The sequence below is a fragment of the Argopecten irradians genome, chromosome 8, assembly GCF_041381155.1.
Source record: "Argopecten irradians isolate NY chromosome 8, Ai_NY, whole genome shotgun sequence".
In the NCBI taxonomy this organism is placed as follows: domain Eukaryota; kingdom Metazoa; phylum Mollusca; class Bivalvia; order Pectinida; family Pectinidae; genus Argopecten; species Argopecten irradians.
Genome location: NC_091141.1, coordinates 27692397 through 27714096, shown reverse-complemented (window position 1 = coordinate 27714096; position 21700 = coordinate 27692397). Strand labels below are relative to the sequence as shown.

The window sequence follows — 21700 nt, the reverse complement described above, 5'->3', positions numbered from 1 at the left end:
ATGTTTGCATTACAGACCTAGATACGTCAGATAAAATTATGCAAATCTGGACAGAAAAAAACACCGGAACAAATAAATCACTTACGATATGTACATGCGCAGTTGCATAAATGTCAATTTTCAAATCCACTTTGCTATGTGTATTGTCGTCAGATCGTTTATTGTCAGGAAGGACACACTATGTAAAATTTCCGCCTCTTATCAGAGTGACGGAGGAGGATCAAGGTGTGATTTAGGATCTGAGTGTTAGGCGAGGGAGGTCGATCGTCAGAAAGCTGAACCTTACTGACAATCCCATCACTCAGCATTATCAGGTAAGTGATTTATAACATAAATTGATATTACAAATTAAAATCATATTTAATTGTACTGGGCAGAGTAATAAGTAGCGTATCCACATCATTGAATTACTTTTACACTGAAGATATAAAGTTGTTTAACCATTTTACTAAAATATGTATACACACTGATCGAATATTTCTCGCCATAGAAGAAATTAGATATCGTTGTGGTCGATTTATACATTATTGTATATTATTTTCATTTCATTTTTTTTTTTTTTTTTTTTAGTTTTCATAAAATATTTTCTAAAATAAACAAAAAACTTTTAATTGTCACATAGATAATACGTGCTTAAATTCGCTTTCACACAAAACAAATGTTTACAAGGGGATGCATCCCAAACGAAATGCATAGAAATAGAAGGTGCTTTTGTCCTTAATGAGTGTTAAGATAGAATGAATGAAGCGATTCCATTTAGAGAATGTGTCGGGTCAAAATTCGCTTTCACACAAAACATTATATGACTTAATATATAAATTTCGATGTTATTTAGAAACATTCGAAAATCAAAACTAGATTTATGAAAACTGAATAAAATTTAGAAAGCGTACGAATGGCTACATAGTTTGAGCCGCTACTGACTTAAAGTCTTTTACTACAAGTCAACTCACACACCATTGAAGACGACCTTTGTTCAATGAAGTAGTAGGTTATACAGATAGTGAAGGAGCTAGGGTGTCTGATATATTTCTATACAACTACAGTTGCCATGTACATGATCGTTGATCGGTTGACCGGTATAGAGTGGTCAAACTACTGACCGTAAATAATTTAACCGGTATGGAATGGTCAAACTACTAAGTGTATACAATTTACCCGGTACAGAGTGATCAAACTTATATTAGCAATACCACAAATTCCACAATAATATACTGATACGAACAGAGAAATAAATACTAGAAACTATTTAGACCCTAGACATTTAACATATAACTATAGAATATCCTGATGAAAACATTACGAATTACACAGCAATCAGCATACAAATAAAAGAAAATAAAGAACAATACATAGATAAAACAACGGATTTACGAAACCAAACACTATTGTTTATAAGAACCAGTAACAGAAGAACAAACACGATTATTAACACTAACGATGGCTAAATAAAACAGGAAATACACATTATTATATCTAAAAAATAGAAAACAAAAATAGAGATCGCTAGTGATGACACTATGTGAAATAATCGTTCAAAAATAAACAATTTGGAGTCTAAAGTACAACTTAGATAACCTACATGTGTTTAAAAAACTAGGTTATCAGTGTTCGTGAATTAAGAATAAACGTTAAGAGAAATCGGCGGTACTGAATAGAGTTAAGTATAGAACGGGTCACCTTGTAGGTTATAGCGTTATAGCACGGAAGATAAATAGGTTCACATCCACACAGTTTGATAAGCCATTTTAACTTCCACATTTATTGATGAGGAAGAGGAAATCGTGCGCTGTATCATAAGAAAATATTCATTACCAGATCCATAATATATTAGAGGTAGGTTATAAACTTAAGCTAATAAAGTAACTGAAACTTCAGCTGGATATCGGGGTTTGATTCCTTGATAAATAGAGAAAAATATCAACTTTAGGATATGCTTTAAGATGACAAAAAAAACCCAAAAAAAACCAAAGAACGAAAACAAGCAAAAAAAAAAAAAAAATGAAATACACTAAAATGATAAAAAGGGGGGAGGGCTTATTAAATCACGCTAAGATATTTTAAGTGCAAAAGACTTACTGTCCGCTATATCAGTAACAACTTTTTTTTGTATTATACTAACGAAAGTAATAATCTCTGGTCAAACTGCCTTTGTCACATTGTATGTTGCACCTGTCGCCATCAGAGCATTTATTTTCTTCTTTTAAAAATAAGATAAATCCTAAACCAGAAAGGCTGTCTAATGTGCTTTACAGGACTGTAGATTCATACATCATGCATGCTTAATACAGATTCAGTAACACCAGGTAAGTTCTAACGGCGTATTCTGATATCAATGTGAGGACAGATATGCCACTTTCATGGTAGAAGCTCTCACTATCAAAAACCCAATTTTATAACCCATTTAAATACTTAAAGGAACAGAAACTTTCCCAAAGGTGCTCTAGGATTGCGCTAATCTTTCATTGAATCTGACACCTGGTATGTTCCATTGTACATTTTATAGATATGTATAGCATTATAACAACAATAAAATGATAGAATTTTATTTGTAATGTTTGTTATGGACATTTCGATTTTGCTTATCTGTCCCCTATTCCACTAACATAAAAGACGACTAAATTGAGGATCTTTTCTTCTTCCTCACTGACATTCTTTCTTCCTAACGTCTTATTTGATAGCGCCCTAGTGTTAGCCCCGAGTAAAGCGCCCATCTCTATGTGAAAGGTTTGAGGTTCTGTTCCGTTGCCGATACAAGCCATAGTATATAAAATCTGCTCTTGATTCTGCCCCGTCATATAAGGATACTTACTGTATCCGTTGTAACATTAAATGGGACGTGAAGCAAATTCATGCAACCAATCAAAACCAACAGCTCTCCATCTTCAAAGTTTTGGGGTATTCAATTAAAAAACATATCTAAAAATTATTAATTTGGAAGTTGTTTTCATAGTTTTAAATCAATAACGATACATGAATTATTTGTGCAAGCTGCTTAATTTGCATTTATTTTAGCATTGATACGTAGCGGATTCTCACAAACGTTTCGAAACAAAATTTTATTCATACCCCGATTAAGTTAAAAGATTGTAACATCATTGCTTATGATAAATTTTTCAGTCTATCTCATAAAGTAAAATATGTTTAAATGTACGCTTCTATTGATATTCCAATAAATCATTTTTTCCAAATCAGTACGCAATGTCGACCTCACTATTGTGACATCATGATAACATCAGGTTTTCTCGCTATTCTCGTATTTTGTCTTTAGTTACACGAAGAAAAATAATCTGCTAATCAAAAAGTCGGATTTATGAAATCAAATTTTCCCTATTGCTTCCCCAGTGAAAGCAACTTACGGTAGGTAGTATGATCTTTACGTTAAACTTGTACAACATATTTTAAACATTTGATATTGCTAAGGATTAACTTTTAAAAATAATAATAATAGTAAGACATTGATAAGATCTCATTAAGATCCATTCCAAACCACTTTGCATTCTAGATACGTTTGATGTAACGAATAATAGGGTTTTGAGCTGTAATCATATTAGATCCGGTCTTTCGTTACATCGGCTGCTAACTCTTTGATATCACGCTGAAACACATTACGGAATCAATACATTATGTAAATGCATGATCCAAACGACATGTTAATAACGCACATGTAATTCATTACATTATATAAGGACTCAGTTTAGGAACCGATCTTACCCACTGTCCCACGTCCTTTTACATTGATGAACAAAAGTTGTTTAAAAGGATGATTTTGGTCTAGATGCTGTATCTCTCTATTATATTCAGATTTAAAATCACTTTTACAAATTGATAATATTCACACGTGTATAAAGATCAGTTCTAGTCTTTTGAGAAGTATTCTTAAAGCCCAAGGTTATTAAGTGACTTTGTCAAACCAATATGTTGCTATGTGACGTCGAATACTGCCGATTATGTTAAACAACTTAATATCAAACAGGGCACAAATCGTACACAAACCTTTTGCTGCTAATAAAGCCATGACGTCTGTCTAAGTGAAAAATTATCTCAAGGACAAAGAATACAATTCATTGATGTGGAAGTTAAAGGACGAAAAGGTCCCATTATGGAACGTCTGACTCTGCAGTAAATGTAATATATCGAATCATTTGAATTTATCTCAGTAGCCTAACCATATCAGAAAACGAAGATTTAATAGCAGAGCAGAGGACGCGTTATATACTTATCACGCTTGATAAGAGCGTTAACTTTTCCGTGTTTAATTCAGATTCAATCCCCCAATACTGCTTCCTGCATCTGTCTGAAAATCCGTAATAAACTCGACAATTTTTCCTTAGTAGATTTTAATATAACCATATCTCAAAAGTGTTGTTTCTTTGTTTACCTTTTATGTCCATTTAACAGTTAAAGATGTGAGTTCCCGGCAACTACTTGACATTATGTATCGAGTACTCGAACCATGAATAAAATGCCAGTGACGCAATAAATATTTAATTCAACATTAGCAAATAAATGCTACAAAATCCATTGTCAAAAATTATGAAAAGAATTTATAAGACATTTTCATTTCCCAGCCCAGAGTTGGTTAGTGTTTGTCCGCGTTGTTTAAAATGACATAAAAAACATAAAATTTATTTATTTTACATCGATTTACGAAACCAGTTATACAACTTATGCAAGTCACACTCGATGGCCCGGATTTAAGCGCGCGATAAGATCTTATTATGGGTGGAAACCGGAGAGCCCGTTGAAAACCCACATGATCGGGCAGGTGACCCCTAACCTTTTCAAATGACAGTTACATGATGACAAACTAAAGTTATGTTCATTAGATCAATACGAGTGTATGCGAACAAAGGTGTAAACTTTCACCATATAATTAGTATGCGCCGCCCATCACAAACGGTTTGAAAAGTGACTAAGAAAAGATATTAATCGACTGCAAGGATGATTATCTACATTTATAATACCCATTATTTTGTTGACAGATGTCCAGAAAATTTAGTTTTTACTAATCATACATATTAAAAAGCAATACCAGAAAGCAGAAGAAGCAAATTTCTAAAAAAAGTGAATTTGTTCAATCGTCTTCAGTGTGACGCTAAAGCAGTATGTTTTTATTTGTGTGTGGTAACATGCATTGGATGTTTCAGTATATCTTTACCACACTAATGCACAACTAATGTTTTTATCCATTTATAATATATATTAGATGTAAAAGAATATAGGTAGAAAATAAAAGATGAAAATAAAAATTTTGCCTCTGCGCATGGAAAAATATTTGTATTACACAAAACCTGTTACGCCGATAAAGTGATAAAGTTGGCAAACATATATATGTAGTATAACCAGCACATTTCGGTCTAGCGCATGCTGACCGCATAGTCGGTTAGTAAGACAGGACATTTCCACAGGGGGCCAAATGCATGAAAATGGATGAAAAATTTGGATATTTACTATTAATATCTCTGTTTTGTAGAATTAAAATATCCCGATTTTTTTCATAAATTATCAAATCTCGTATTTTCTGAAAAAAAATCACATAACTGTTATATATATTCATCAGTCCATCCAACAAATACAAAATATGTATGACACCATATATTTTCACTGGGTTGGCCCCCTGTGGAAATTCCCCCCAATAATGCTATATTTTCATCGCTTACTATGGTAAGTATTCGTCATGAAATATGCTAGGATGACTGGTTTTAAATAAATATTGTATATCATCGTTCACGTTTATCCATTTTATTTTAGATTCCTCGAGATCCGACTTGCGGAAAAGTGATAATCAAACTGATCTACAAGGTGATTATGGAAAATAAAACTAATTCAGAAAATACAGGTGAGTAGTACAAACACGTTTCACTTAAAACACTGAAAACTTTTTCAAGATAAGAATTGGCCATCATTTTGCTTATATTTTTTTCAATCTCAGGAATAACATTCACAAACTTCTACGATACGCTGTATAAGGGACAAAGAAGATAAAGATACATATAGGATTCGGAAAAAATGACCTTTCATAACTTTCCAAAAAATTGCAATATTGGTCTGTCAGCAATGTTATGTACCCATCCGTCCCAACTTGCAATATGAACAGATAAAATGTCAGGTCAAAGGTTATGATCACATTCCGCCTGTCGCATCACGTACAATTCTTGTCCGCGATATATACAAGCAGGTAACCTGTCCCATGACGTAGGATAGATGTTGCAGGTCAACAACAGCATTATATAATTTAATACATGATAACAAGAGGCCCATGGGCCTTAACGGTCACCTGAGTTCGGATACAGATTGAAACAAAGACACATAAAAACTATTTATTGGCCCATCAGGCCTTTGAAGTCAGTCAGTGATTTTACAAATTTAACTTTTCAATCTATGAAAATTATTTGGTTCTATCAAATCTGTGAATTCAGAAGATTTTTGAAATTTTGGCAATTTTTACCCATTTTGGCCCCGCCCCTCTGGCCCCTGAAGGTCAGCTAGGTGCAATATTGATAAAATGTTAAAATGCTTTCTCAGGCTTATACTTTTAACATAGTTTGACTAATTTCCTATGAAAACTAAGCAAATAATGTTCATAAATGTGTTTTTCTTATATAAACTATAGTAAACTTGATCCCCTCCCCAGGGAGAAACTTGAGACCCCAGGATCATATAATTCACAATTTTTGTAAAGGAACTCATGAACTTTCCATAGACTATGAAGAGTATTTGAGCCGGCGGCTGAAAAAAGGGCCCTTACAGCTTTACAAATGAAAATGGAGAAATAAGGGAATTCCGTGACGTTAATATTTGTTGGTGTCGAGTTGAGTTCCAGCCGTCAGTGATCTGTCACTTCACATGTTTCGATGGAGAAAACATATAAATGCTGATTGTAAATACGTTTATTTTATGCCTTTTATAAACTCATATGAATAGCATCTTGATACATCGTTATGAAATACCGTGATATGTGCTGTATTTAAGCTGTATTCCGACTTTGAAGCGAAGGGTATATTTAGATTGTCCGGGCTTCCACGCATCACCCCGCTGATGCGTACGTTACACACGAACAGGAAGTAAACACATGTACGGTGTCGTCTGCCGTGTGTTGATTTTGACAATTCTGGACCAAGTGGATTACACGTTCTATATCTATAATGTAAGTGCCATTATGTCGCATTTAACGGCGGATTTTTGCACCATTGGTGTATCTAGTGATGTGTCTTTACAACATCAAATCGACGAGGAGTTCAGCGAGTTTTTTCCCTTTCCGATACCTATCTACGGCGCCATTAGCAGCATGCACACGTGTGTCTAGTGATTGTGTTGAACTAGAAACTGATTCTGACATCGATTTCGATGATGCTGAGGTAGGTGATCATGATGTTTTACATAGTCCTGTTATACAGAGCAGATTAAGAGTTTTGATAGAGATGAAAATGAAAGTGAAAGAGACTTTTTAGCAGATAACAGATGTCAGATTGTAAACACGGACAGGATAGATAGTGTTCAGGAAAGGACATCCAGAAATGTATGCCAATGTTAACGCCAGTTTCGCACAGATGATATCGTGGAAAACAGAATCAACGGGTCTGCAATGGACAAGGACGCATGTGATGTTTTTATAATGGGCCAACTTCAAGCTTGTGGTGCTAGTAAAGGTGAAGTAACCAAGGGAGGTAAAGACAGGAAAAGACACAGGTTGGACTATCAATTTCTGAATTTACCTAGCTGTATGCAAAGAGTGTTTGCTGTTTGTCAATAACATTGGTGACAGATTCCTGAAACATATTAGGAAAAATTTATACAAAGAAGGAGCAGTGTCCAGAGTCCATGGAAACAACAGTCGAACACCAAAGCATGTTGTTACCTATGATGAAGCTCAGCAGGTTGTGAAATTTATTACAAGGTAAGTAAAATTTCAGAATAAACATGATTGTTTTCCTTCATTTAAAGTGCATAATCATCTCATCAGATATTGATTGGCATCTTTTTGTGTTGAAAAAAAAGAAATAAACAGTATATTTTATTTTATTGAAATAGTAAGACTACACACTGATTTAACTATAATAATTTAAGTAAACAATAAATACATTATTGCTAAGTTTATAATTATGAACATTTTAATTTATTCATGATTTGAAATGGTTCTTTGAATATGTTTTCATACAACATGACAATTGACATTCACTACAATGAATGCATTTTATCACAACTGATTCATATTAATAGTAGATTTGTTTAATTTTGACAGGTTTGCTGATGAAATTTTGATTCTACCAGTTCCAGAATTTCAGAAGATTTTTGAAGTTTTAGCTAATTTGTCCCCAGTCATAGAAAATTTGTTAGTAGGATTCAATGGTCATTTCATAGGGATAATTCTGACAACGTTTGACTAATATACTATTACAAATGACCAAATAATGCTCAAAAATGTTTTTCCTTATATAAACTATAGTAAACTTAACCCTCTTCCAAGGGGAAAACCCGAGACCCCAATTTACACTTTTTGTAGAGGGCCTTGAGACCTTTCTATCCATGAAGAGTATTCGATTCTACCACATCTGTGAGTGGAGAAGAAAAGTTTTGAATTTTTTGTCAATTTTACCCCTTTTGGCCCCTCCCACAGCCCCCTGGGGGATGGGGGTCATATAATTCACAATTTTGATTGGCCTTATGCCTTAGAAGGTTTGTGCTAAATTTCATTGTAAATGCTTCAGCGCTTTTGGAGAAGAAGTCGGAAATGTAAATTGTTGTTCGTCGCACGACGGACGACGACAGACAAATGGCGATTGGAAAAGGTCACCATGAGACGTCGCCTCAGATGAACTAAAAACTGATAGATTTTTTCTAAATGATAAAAGGAACATTTATAATACAAAATGTATATCACTTAATTCAAAACTGAAAATATCTTTCAAACATGACAAAAGGGATTCTATTAGAAAATATTTGTACCTCCCGATTACTGAACGACGACTAGATCACATGAACAAACAAGATCCCTCTGGTACTTAAGTTTGTTCTAATATCGATTCAGACGCAGTAGGTGAGGGATTTAATTAGAAAAATTATCAAATACGTTTTCTTCCTTTTATAATAACAGAGAACCACTTTTCAGGAGTAGACAAAATTGTTTTTTACAAAGAGAATCAGAGTTGGTCCTGTAATGCGCTCTTTGAAAAACAAAGTAGTTTTTAAATAATATTTTAAGTCTGTGCAGTCATTATCTGCTGCTATAGTTAAATTATTGTTTTCGCAAGTAAAATTATGGATATAGTAGATGTAAAACATATCTATTCAGACACTTCATATTTTGATATATTTTAGTATCATAATTATTATATTTTATGAAAACGGTTGCCTCTAGGTCGACACGGGTCGATATACGCCATACATTGTACCTATGACAAAGACCTCTTCAGTAATTTCTGCAGGGTAACAGACTTCCATTGTCAAAATTCAAGATAGCTGCCTGTTGGACATTATGTGATTTTCATATATGATAAAAACATTGACATTATTCTAATTGAACATTTTGCATAATTATTTATTCAGTTAAAATCTCATACGCAATGTGTGCGGTATTGAATGAAATCAATTATCAACTACATGCTTTCCATTTTGCTGCCGATTTAAAAATGAAAGTTTGATTGTAATGACCAATTTTTCGTAAATTAGAGGTAGATAGAAGCCTGTAATTCTCGACAAACCCGTTGAAGATCCCTATCAAATGACATCGAAAACCTTCCGGATCACCATATCTAGGGCCATACCAGATCCATTTATCTAGGATTGAATTCTGTAGACAAGCTACATAAAAAATTCTGCCTGTGACGTGGCTTTTGTTACCGGTATGTGCCATTGTTATGCTGTAACTTGCTTTAATGTTTATTCAATTATATGTTTTATGTTAACGGTATTTTACGCACATATTTAGATCTACATGTATTTAGATAATTGTGATGGGTCCATCGTGAAAATCGGATTCTTCACTGGTTGGAGTTTAGAAAATTGAAAACGTTACTGACATTAGTCTCTCCATACAAGACCAAAATGAATAGGCTAATTCTTTACTCCATCTAACTATAGCATAAATGTATTGTTCTACATATCTCTTTTATAAACATTGACAAATTCTCGAGGTATTTTAATTATATCGTTCAAAGTATTTGAGGTAGAGTTATATTTGAAACCATATGCATAACTTTTTGTTAGAAAATTCTCTGTTTTATCAGCCTCAGTCAGGATTCATGCCTGGTCATTCCACAGTATTTCAACTAATTGAATTGTATCATAAGATTTGCATGTCACTCGAAGAAAGAAAACACACCTGTTTAATATTTTGTCGATATCTCTAAAGCTTTTGATCATGTATGGCATAGAGGACTACTTGTAAGATTAAGGAGATATGGTTTTTTCGGGTACCTTTTTGAAATGGCTTGAAAATTATATTGAAAATCGTAAATAGAAAGTTTTTGTTAACAACTCTTCTTCTTATTTAGGTACTATTGAGGCAGGAGTGCCTCAAGGCTCCATTCTGGGATCTTTATTATTTCTTATTCATATAAATATGTTGCAGACACTTTATAATCACTTTCACGACTCTTTGCTGACGATACATCTCTCCTTTCTTCTTCATATTCCTGTCAAGATATTGAACAAAGTGTTTACGGGGACCTAGAATCTTTGAACGTTTGGGCCAAAACTTGGCTAGTGACATTTAATCCTGACAACAGTAATCAACAGCCCAAATTGTATCTGAGGTCATAAGTGTGAGAGTGCCTATCATTTTTCTTCCATTGTAATAAGTATGTGAATGGCAGAATTATTTTACTAGATAACTTAAGAAACTTTAATATTGATGTTAATTTGAAAGCTTTGCTATGTGGCAGCGAGTTATTTGCTGAACATATAAACCAATTGAAAGTATTTTCAGACATGTGGATCATTTTTAAAGTCCAGCAAAAGATTTAGTTTTTATAAAAATGTCAATTTTGTATTTAATATTATTAATATTGTGTAGGTCTATTGTCAATTGTCTCGTCATTATAAGTTAGGAGAAGGCTTTTTAAAAGTTGTTATAACTTTTGCCTTATCCCTTTGCCTTTTGTATTAACAATCAAATATGTTTAAACTAAACTAGTTGTAATATACACGGTACAGTCAGAGCCAAATATACTTTATATATCAGTTTGATGCAAAATATACGAGTATATATATGATAAACAAAGAATGGAGTGTCTCAGAAAAACAATGAAAATTTGTTAGTTTTAACGGGCAGAATTATGCTTTCTTGATATAAATATGTTAAACTGTTTTAAGACTAAACACTTTTTGAACAATTTGGCCATGAGTTGTCATTATTTCCATCTACTCACTCAGATCTAACCGACTTCATTTGTTATTTTGACTTGTAGAGTCAATTTCAACATAAACATTATAAACATTTCGTTATTATTACGGTATGTCTGACGAACCTTAATCAATAAGTAGTCCAGTCAATGTAGTATACCAATCAGAATATGTACAATTAGCTTTCTTCCAATTAGAGCAAATACGCAGAAGTGATCGATTTCTTTACACTAGCCGGTTTGACAGATTCTGATAAATAAACGGTGACCATGGTAATAACAGTAAGTAACAAATACATTAAACCATAATATCTGTGTGTGACTTATTGGTAACAAAAGAGATGTCAAGACTAGGTGAGTATCAGTTGATGGCTATAGACAGAGCTACCAAGAATTATAATTTTTCAGTGAATAGTTCTGAGTAAATCATGGTATGTTCTAATATAACGTGACGCTACCCAAACTGGAACACGTTTTTCTTGTGCTTGAATCCAGAATAGATGACTTTAATTTGATCATTTGTTTACAAGTCAGCAGTACATAAATGTATAAATACTTAACTTTGTAGCATCCCCGATCCAGCACTGTGTTCAGCCGTTTCGAATACCCATAATGATACACCTCCTAAATTTGATTTGATTGATCGATTAATAAATATCTACAAGTGAAAAAAAAGTTTTGAAGATATTTAAGGAAAGTTCAAACATGTTTTAGTTTATTAAAGTCAAGTATCTGTCAAAAATATCCCATTCAGCAACTGTTTTCCTTGTCTTGAAAACTATAGTGTTTTTAGGGTTGTCACAATCATAATTTCTTTATTTTGAGGTAGAAAGAATTAAAAACAGGAAACAATATGAAATATGGAAAATGCCACATTTACTATTAAGTACCTTTGTTCAGAAAAATTATTGTCAATTGAGATTGTATTAAAACTGAAAATTCTGTTTCATACATTAAAAGTGTAACACCTTGGGTAGAGTACAATGTACCAATTTGGGTAGCGTCACGTTACAATCGGTGTTAAAGAGCGTTTAAAGCTTTTAGATTAATTTGTTTGTTTGATTGATTATTTTGACGTCCTATTAACAGCCAGGGTCATGCAAGACGGCCTCCGATATATGCATTGTGTAGCGTGTTTGAAGTGCGAGGTGCGTGTTTTGGGAGACTGTAGTATATTCGTATTTTGTGGAACTGTTGCCCATTTTATAGTGCTATATCACTGAAGCATGCCGCCGAAGAAACCAGTCATGTTTGATTTTTATTTTCTTTTGGCAGGTAATCTCTTACCTGAAAGGCAGTTGATATCTTATCTGATTTATTGATTTTAGGTGAGATGAACTAATTACACACATACGTGATGAGAAACTGGTGTTCAGTCAACCCACGTAACTTTTATATGGTGGTTGCTATCAATTCGACAGATTATTAATCTTACTGTTTGGCCTCTATCTAATACGAATGGTAACTAAGAGTATAACGATTGGAGGCCAATTTATCTCTGATATCAACGTTCATTGATATCTAGCTAAATCAATAAATGAATGTAACAGGAAAATGATACAATAAACCACCTGAAAATGCTCATTAATACCCGATCCCCCTATCCATCACCCCTATGTCTTCCAGAGCTGTACCCAATCTGCTTGATGAAAAAAATCGTCAGTAGATCCTTCTTGGTGTTTTACGTGTTAGAAATGACCGTAAATAGTAATCAATCCGCCGTATAACGTGTAATGGTGTACGCAAACATGTGTGCCTTTGCGAAAAACAAGTACTTGTTCTTTAATTGAGGACCTACGTGACAAGGCTCGCAATACCTAAAGTCAATATTGAGTGACTGTGAAATGTACCTGTCACGTGGAAACACCTTAATACTGTGGATACTGTGCAGTGAACTGTTATCACCAGTCACAATAATCAATGTTACTTACTAGGACAGCAAAGTTCTTATCATCAACATATACACCACACGAACGTATCAGTAAAACACATGGAATGATGACTGTAAAACAGTGTAGTGCATATTGGGCGTGACGCGACCTTCGACAGGTAAGTCGTCGACAGATTAAAGTGATAGGTACAGTGTGATAATGATATCGGTATGTACTATAGTATATGAAGTGTGCTTATGTAATAGTATAAGTCATACTAGTCGGTGTTTGTATTGATGCATAGTAACACTGTTATAAGTGTTGTGAAATAACGTCGGATTCATAGAGAGGTAATGCCACATACTTCCGGTTTTCTAAAGGTCTTACTAGCGCTCAGGGGTGGAACGACGAACACCATGGTGAAACAAGTGCATACTTTATGGCTTTAATCGCTTGACTAATGACACGTTTTACATGTGTTCAGTGATATTCAGCCCTTGTACCTTTCCATACAGTATTCAATTAGGGTCGAGTTGACGTGCAAGAAGCCCCGTATCGCACACATACACCGTGATTTGTTTGTTTGATTACATTAACGTCATATAAACAGCTAGTTTATAGGGTCATGTAAGAAGGAACATGTAACAGCCATGTACCGTTCATGTAAGGAGGTACACGTAACAGCCATGTACCGGTCATCTAAGGAGGTACATGTAACAGCCATGTAAGGAGGTACATGTAACAGCCATGTAAGTAGGTACATGTGACAGCCATGTAACAGTCATGTAATGACGGTCTCCCATATGCGGTGCGTTGCGTGTATGAAGTGTAGTGTGCGCAAGGGCGTAGGAAGCGGGGGGAGGGGCAAACATGTCTTTTTGCCCCCCCCCCCCCCCCCCCCACCATTTTCACCGACTGAAATGGTCTTAAAATGTACATATTAAAGAAAAAGGGTCCTCCTGATTTTTTGTTTATGGTTTTCCAGATGCATTTTTAAATGCTTTATTTAACAGTGCAAGTTTCATTTGTAGAATAGAATTACTTACCGTAGATGTAAAAGCAGAAACTTACCTAAGATAATTGGAAACCACTATGTGTATTGAAAAAAACTCATTTACACGTGGGTGTGTGTGCAATCTGGTTAAAAGTATATATTGACCAGAGTGTAGTATACTGAATTATGTTACCGTTATCTCAGGAATGTAAAACGAGATTGATAATTTTGTAGAGTCGCAAAAGTTATTAGCTTTTCGTTAATATTATACCTGTCAGACCTTCTGGACAATTAAATTTAAATAAAGAAAATGTTAATTTTTATAACGCGGGTCGTATTATGTTTCCCGCCGTCGTTCTAATTACCGAACTTTAGTTTACTATCACTGCGCCAGACGGCAAAAACAGAGAAATGAATCTTCACTGTAAACAACGATTGCGCAAGAATATTTACATTTGTTTGGTGTTGTAACCTCATCTTAGGCCATCGATAGACATTTCCTTATGTTAAAAGGGTTTTTAAGAAACTCCTTTTTTGTTTCGGAAAGGTAGTGGGCCTTTAAATTGGCGGTGCAAATATTTTGTGGGCTAAACTTTGGCAATCTGCATCTGGACCAGACAAATCGCCAAAATAAAGTTCCGCTAAAACAATTCTGCTCTACGGTAATATGGCACTTGACGTGAATCACTACTCCCTAAATAGAAATTTATCGGTGGTGTCTTGTTCTAATGTTAATATGCATAAGATCAAGTTAATATAGTCATGGCACAAAGTCTGTATCTTTTATCTATGCATATGCTGATCCGCCTTATGATTGACGTTTTTTTTTAATTGATTAAACTTTTGCATGTGCCGCAAGTATTAATTTCTGTTATCATTGTTATATTTTACAGACATACCATTGCCAGTCATACCCACTAAGACTATGGACGACGAAGAAGCACTTCTTGAACATCCCGCAGAAAAGAGGATAGATCTCACACGTTATTTGCACACCCAGAAACAAATCCGAGATGAATATAAGAAAGAGGAAGTTACCGTGCCGTGGCAAGACAAATTTAAAGACAAGTTCACATGTAGTGGTGCAACCTGTTTCCGGAAGTTTCTTTCTTACTTCCCTTTAATCAACGTCATCAGAACATATAAACTAAGGGAATTCATCCTCGGGGACATTCTCAGTGGTATAACTGCTGCTTGTCTACACTTCCCACAGGGACTTGCTTTCGGAATCCTTGCCTCTCTTGCCCCAGCATTTGGGTTATACACATCCTTTTTCCCCATCATATTATACATGCTGTTCGGAACGTCTCATCATACTTCGTTTGGAACTAATGCTGTCATCGCGCTTTTCACGGCGGAAATTGCTGAAGGTCAAGTCAGTGGTCTTGCGAGACAAACAGATATCTGGAACGGGACAGGTAATGTCACGCAAACAGATAATAGGTTTGACGAGGCCGTACTTATGGACATCAAAGTGATGGCAGCTTCAGGAGCGTCTCTTATTGTCGGGATTGTACTACTGGTAATGGGCTTATTACGGTTAGGCTTTCTCACTTCATACATGTCCTCCTCCTTCATCCACGCTTTTGTATGTGCCAGTGCGGTCCACATCGCATCAAGCCAAATCCCAAAGGCTTTGGGTATATCTATCCCATCCTTTACTGGAGCCGGTAAACTGGTTCGTTCATACATAGAAATATTCAAAGCTATTCCTCGTATAAACGTGGCTTCGTTAATCATCACGATTCTGTCAATGACGATATTATTGTTAGTTAAGGAGTGCATCAACAAACGCTTCAAAGACAGGATGAAGATGCCTGTTCCAATTGATCTACTACTGATCATCGTTGCCACAATCATTTCTCATTTCGGAAAGTTCAAACAAAACTTCGACGTGCCAGTAGTCGGTAACATCCCTACCGGCATACCCGTCCCTCGCGCGCCAGTTTTAACCTCTGATTACATAGGGACTGCTATTATAGTCGCCATTTTGGTGTTTGTACTGTCAATCGCAATGGCACGGACGTGCGAGCTAAAGCATGACTACCAAATTGACGACAACCAAGAACTTGTGGCTTATGGAATGGCAAACCTGGGCAGTTCGTTTTTTCGATGTTTTCCTTCCTGCACTGCCCCTCCACGAACAATGCTTCTTAGTTTGATGGGTGCAAAAACAACATTGAATGGTTTGTTTTCAGCCGTTATTATGCTACTTGTGTTAATGGTTGTTGGACAGCTCTTCGAGTCGCTTCCGCTTCCTGTTCTTTCTTCTATGGTCATCATAGCTGTTAAAGATCTGCTTCTGCATGTGTCTGAACTACCGAACTTCTGGAGGATGAATAGATACGATTTTGTGATTTGGCTAGGAACCTGTGTATGTGGCGTGTTCATTGATATCCCTTACGCTCTTTACGCTGGTATCGGACTTGGACTGTTGACGATTGCTATACAAGGTCAAATGGCAGCTAGCTATACTCTTTCAACACCAAAGGATGAGGATCTGTATTTAGACTCTTCACTATATCATAAACTCCATCAACTGCCAAACATAAGAATCTTCCGAATGGAAGCGTCACTATACTTTGCCACGTCGGCAATTTTCAAACGAATGCTATACAAGGAGGTGTGTGACCCTAGAGCTCTCGCTAAATCACTGGAGATGAAAACTGACATTGACTACAGTGTAAACATAGAAAGGGCTAAACAACAAACCCATCAAAACGATATCAAATACCTGATCATTGACTGTTCTCTTGTCAGTTATATCGATATGAACGGCATGAAAACGCTTGTTCAGATCAACAAGGAGTTCGGGAAAGCAAGCGTCACCGTGGTGTTGGCATGTTGTTCCCGCTACATGTTAACAAGTTTACAAACACAGATGCTCTCAGAGGTGTTCAAAGACAACAAAGTGTTTCTAGACCTCAACGACGCCGTGTATGCTTGTAGGCATTCTTTAATCTAGGTTGTAGAAAGGAAAATAGCGTGCTGCATATTACTTCGCTGTTGTAAGCCTTAGGTGTCGTTTTGTTTTATCTAGTATAATTTTTTTTCACTTTTTGAACCTGCATTGAGTGCTTTTACGCTGGTAAATAACTATTTTTATGGCATAATGTAGAAAAGATGGATGGAAAACAATCTAGTTAAAACCAGATATTTAATATGCTAAGTGATAATGTAAGCATACTAAAGATCTCGTTTAGTGTAAGCGTACAGAAGATCTGGTTTTAATCAGATTGGAAGAAAAAGCTACATAACAGTTACGCAACGTATATTTAGCACGTGTATATCCGAAAGAAACATCTACGGGCATGTTCTAAATGTTAGTGTGTTTGTTTGAGCGATGCAAGAGAGTAGACTCTGGGATTCGATAACATGTCATCAGTCGATGTGGTTGTCATCGACGCAGTAGATCAACACAGTGCATTATCACATTTGTACCTTGTCATGAGCTTCCATAGAAATGTTTTTGCGTTTGTCATTGTTAACATTTTATTCAAATTTTATGCTTTTCAGTAGTTCTTGTATTTCAGTTAAATAAAGGTAGAATAGTTGAAAAAGAATTCAACTACTAGCATGTCGACCAAATACTGAATTTAGCTATTACATATAATTCAAACCATATCATATATTAACCAAATATTGAACTCAACGATATCATTTAATATCAACAAGATATTGAATTCAGCTCTATCATTATAATGTCAACCAAATTATGAATTCAGCTTCAACATAGACCATCAACCAAATACTGAATTCAGCTTTATCATGTAATATCAACCAAATACTGAATTCAGCTTTATCATGTAATATTAACCAAATACTGAATTCAGCTTTATCATATATTATTATACCTCATTAGTTGAAACACATGACATGACAGGAAAACAAAACGTCGTATTTCCCTAGGGGGAAGTAAAACATCGTATTTCCATGTGTCGCGTGCCCCTATGGTGATCGACTATCTTTCACACGGAGTTATCTTCCCGTCCGATTGTACAACAATGACGGACGAAGGGTAAAACTTCATTTCTAAGTCATCGCAAGTTTAAGCTTGGAATGTTTAACTCAGTTTAACGAATCTCGAATTTTCGGTGTAATAAACAATTTATGTCCCCGGTAGCAGTGTGATATGAGGGTTTATCTACCATCAGATGTTATATTTCCCTGGGGCAGGCCCTCAGGAAATATTACACCTTCGTGTAAATAAACCTCCATATCACACTGTCATCTGGGCCATAAATGTATATTGTTATATGACTGTGAGTTTTGCCGTTTTCTGATTGTTTTAGACCGCTTGGACAGGTCTTGACAAAATGCAATGTCAACCCGAGACCGATGAACACCTGTTCAGAGGTTGACATTGCAAATCTCGTTACCTGGTTATAAATAGACATAGGGAATTCCCGGTCTCTTCTACATTTACCACAGTGTGGTAGGATTAGGAAAGGTATTTTACACACGTTAAATGTTGCTGTATCAAAAAGCATAATAGAAGTACTAAAAGTACCTACATTGTACTGAGAATACGTGGATGAAGATTTTCTTGACTTTTTTGTGAAATTAGTCATTGCGCTGCCCTTGCTTCAAAATAATTTTAAATAGCAAAACTTGTATCATTTCATATAACAAAACAATAATTGACCTTTTGTAGGTTAATACGAGGAATTGTTAAACCTTTGAAAGGTGATATTTTCCTTGGCCTTAGGCCTTGGGGAATATCACCTTTCTCAGGTTTAACAATTCCTCGTATTAACCTACAAAAAGTCAGCAGGTCATTCAACTACCTTCATATCCATACAGAGATTATGTTAACTAACGCCAGATGAAGATATTATTTTTTGGTTTGAGAGTAGATGTATCACCCCTTGTGTTATTCGTGTTATCGCATTAGACCAAGGAGCTTGTTTGTTTGATTGATTAATTAACGTCCTATTAAGGGCCATGTTCATGTAAGGACGGTCTCCCATGAATGCAGTGTGTATCGTGTATGAAGTGCGCGGTGCGTGTTTTGGGACATTGTGGTATATTCGTGTTGTGTCTTCTTGTATAGTGGAACTGATGCCATTTTTCTAGTGCTATTTCACTGAAGCATGCTGTCAAAGACACCAAGCCCCATCCCATCTGGTCACGTTATACTGATAAACGGCGAACCAGTCGTCCCACTCCCTTTATGCTGAGCGCTAAGAAGGAGCAGAAACTACCACTTTTATAGACTATGGTGTGTCTCAGCATGAGGCCAGAACCCATGGTGTTCCTCACAGGGGCGAGCACTCAATCAAAGGCCCAAACTCATGTGGTGACAAGGGAGACGTTAGGAAGGAAAAGGATAAGATCCTAATTTTAATCGCCTTTTACGATCATGCAATAGGGGCAGCAGGTATAATTCTTATGCCCAACCTGTAGGGCATAAAAGAGCACATGTTCCTTAAAACAATTCGAGTAACTACCTTCAGCAATAGGATACATACTGCAGATAATTTTATGCCATGTGTGTATGTGAAAGAAAATCAAATATGCATACACCATGCCTTAGGTACGTGTGGCAGAGTAACTTCTAATGCAACTTTTATTGAAAGTTTATTGCGCTTGTAATATTCCGCTCGGTCGCACAGTCTTGACGCGTTTCCTGTAAGTGTTATAAAAATATAATGTACATTAATTCCCCTATACACGGTCACCGCACACTTAGGTAAGTTACACTGCCGATTATTACAATCAACGTCACAAAAATACAGCTGACGCAAACATGAAATATAATAATGCTGGATTTTCATATCACCAGCGAGACACCAGAGTGTCGGATTATTAATGTGTGTGATGATGGGCACAGACACCTGTTGTATCTTTTCTTGTAAAACAACTGGGTTTTTTTGGTCAAATATATGCCATTTTATGGTGCATAAGAAAAGACATTGTATGAATTGTTCTTTGATTCAAGGAAATAGTTGAGAATTGGTTATTAATATGAACGATCCCAGTATGAATTTATAGTCTTCCAACCAAAATTATTTTGATATTATAGACCATTTAATTTGGTTTGTCCTTTGCTATTCAAACAAAACCAATAATTTAGCTATTTCAATGGGCATACCACGGACAATATCATTGCAGTATTTCACACATGATAGTTTAGTTATACAATCACTGTTAAGGTATATGACTGTATATAGGTATGGATATAGTATACAAAGACACTCAAAGATGTTCCATCGCCGACAGAGCATAAATAATACTCTTCATTTGAACAATAATTGGGATTTAATTGTGTATATAAATGTCTTATTAACACATAAAATAATATAAGCTAATTTCTTTTGCTTTTGGTACATATGCAATTAGTAGTGTACTTCATTCCATACAGGAAAAAGTGCCTCGGATTTTTTTCGCGATGCAATTAATTATGTTCAAAATTTTCATCTTGAAGTAAAATGGGAAGCTCAAACTTTTCAGTAGTGGTAATGGTGTAAGCTAAGTAACTTTTGTAACTGAAGAAAAATACTTATTCGTCTGCTCGTGTTTTTGACAGAGAAGAAAATACCAATCTTCAGCGGTAGAGCATCTTCAACAAATTGAAGCTTACAAAATGTCTCGTATGTACAACATTATATGTTGAAACGTTATTACCGAAGCAATGATATAAATGTAATATTAATATGTGCATCATTAATACAGAATATGAATTATTAAGATATTTTCACTTTCAAACTGTGTCTGACAATATATTTTTGTACTGGTTTCTTTTTATTAATTTCACAATAGTTATAGTCATATACATAAATGTATATATTTTTATAACAATTGTAATCGTTTTCTTTTCATTACTTGTAGGCCTGTTGTTTTCTTAAAAACAAATTAATTAAGATGTTTTTTCTTTGTAACACCAACATGAAATTCAAGTGTTAAAAGGAAGCTAGAGAAATATCGAGACATTTATACTTCATTACATCTTCAGTGAGTTCCTGTATGGATACACATAATACAAACATTGACAATATGTTCCATAATTATTACGGTTCTTTATACAACAAATGTATAATGTACTCAAATGTATGGCAATCTACGGATCATGCAAATCAAATTATATCTACACTAATCTGTATTTGCATATCATAAAAGTTATCTGCCCTTGTGGGTAGGTATTGATTATGCCGTCATGTGTTTGCGAGCGTAACGTCATACTTTTCAGAGAAAACTACGTGAATTGCGCTCACAAAATAATGACGTAACAATCAATACCTATCCGCAAGGGAGTTAACTCTGTAATATGCAAAGACGGAATAAATGATTGATCAGATTTCTTAGTGTCTACAACTCGCCATAACGAGGATGCATCCTTTTAACAAACCGATCCTGTGTGATCCTGACTATTTCTAATGAACATTTATACAATCCGCGTTACCTACCATCATGTCAAAGAAATTAATATTGGTCGTTCTCGTCATAGTAACTAGAACACTAACACGTCAGAAAGGGCCCCGCTTAATATG

General features: G+C 35.2%; 1 protein-coding gene, 1 long non-coding RNA gene and 1 pseudogene across 5 annotated transcripts; 2 read left to right on the top strand and 1 right to left on the bottom strand.

Moving 5' to 3' along the window:
* Nucleotides 1-148: 148 nt before the first annotated feature.
* On the top strand, nucleotides 149-17798 carry LOC138330028 (prestin-like). 4 transcript variants are annotated; one of them, XM_069277386.1, is made up of 3 exons: nucleotides 149-314; nucleotides 5755-5805; nucleotides 15104-17798. In XM_069277386.1, the coding sequence occupies exon 3, from the start codon at nucleotides 15136-15138 to the stop codon at nucleotides 17173-17175; it is 2040 nt and encodes a 679-aa protein (XP_069133487.1). In that variant the 5' UTR covers nucleotides 149-314; nucleotides 5755-5805; nucleotides 15104-15135; the 3' UTR covers nucleotides 17176-17798. The 4 variants fall into 4 exon arrangements, with proteins under 4 accessions (XP_069133487.1, XP_069133486.1, XP_069133489.1 ...); XM_069277385.1 differs by having other exon boundaries at nucleotides 5755-5842; XM_069277388.1 differs by lacking the exons at nucleotides 149-314; nucleotides 5755-5805 and adding an exon at nucleotides 10177-12673.
* Nucleotides 5856-10011, top strand: LOC138330029 (uncharacterized; annotated as a pseudogene).
* An 889-nt stretch (nucleotides 17799-18687) lies between the features above and the next one.
* On the bottom strand, nucleotides 18688-19076 carry LOC138330030 (uncharacterized). The gene is made up of 2 exons (XR_011209511.1): nucleotides 18968-19076; nucleotides 18688-18855 (listed from the first exon to the last, which is right to left on the bottom strand). It is a non-coding gene; the product is annotated as an uncharacterized lncRNA (long non-coding RNA).
* Nucleotides 19077-21700: the final 2624 nt, after the last annotated feature.

What these genes read in the sequence shown, in the direction of transcription:
- LOC138330028 (XM_069277385.1), top strand. Translation starts at nt 5,812, where the DNA reads ATGGAAAATAAAACTAATTCAGAAAATACAG. An exon ending in AACTAATTCAGAAAATACAG is followed by an intron (nt 5,843 to 15,103) that starts GTGAGTAGTACA and finishes TATATTTTACAG; the next exon opens with ACATACCATTGCCAGTCATA.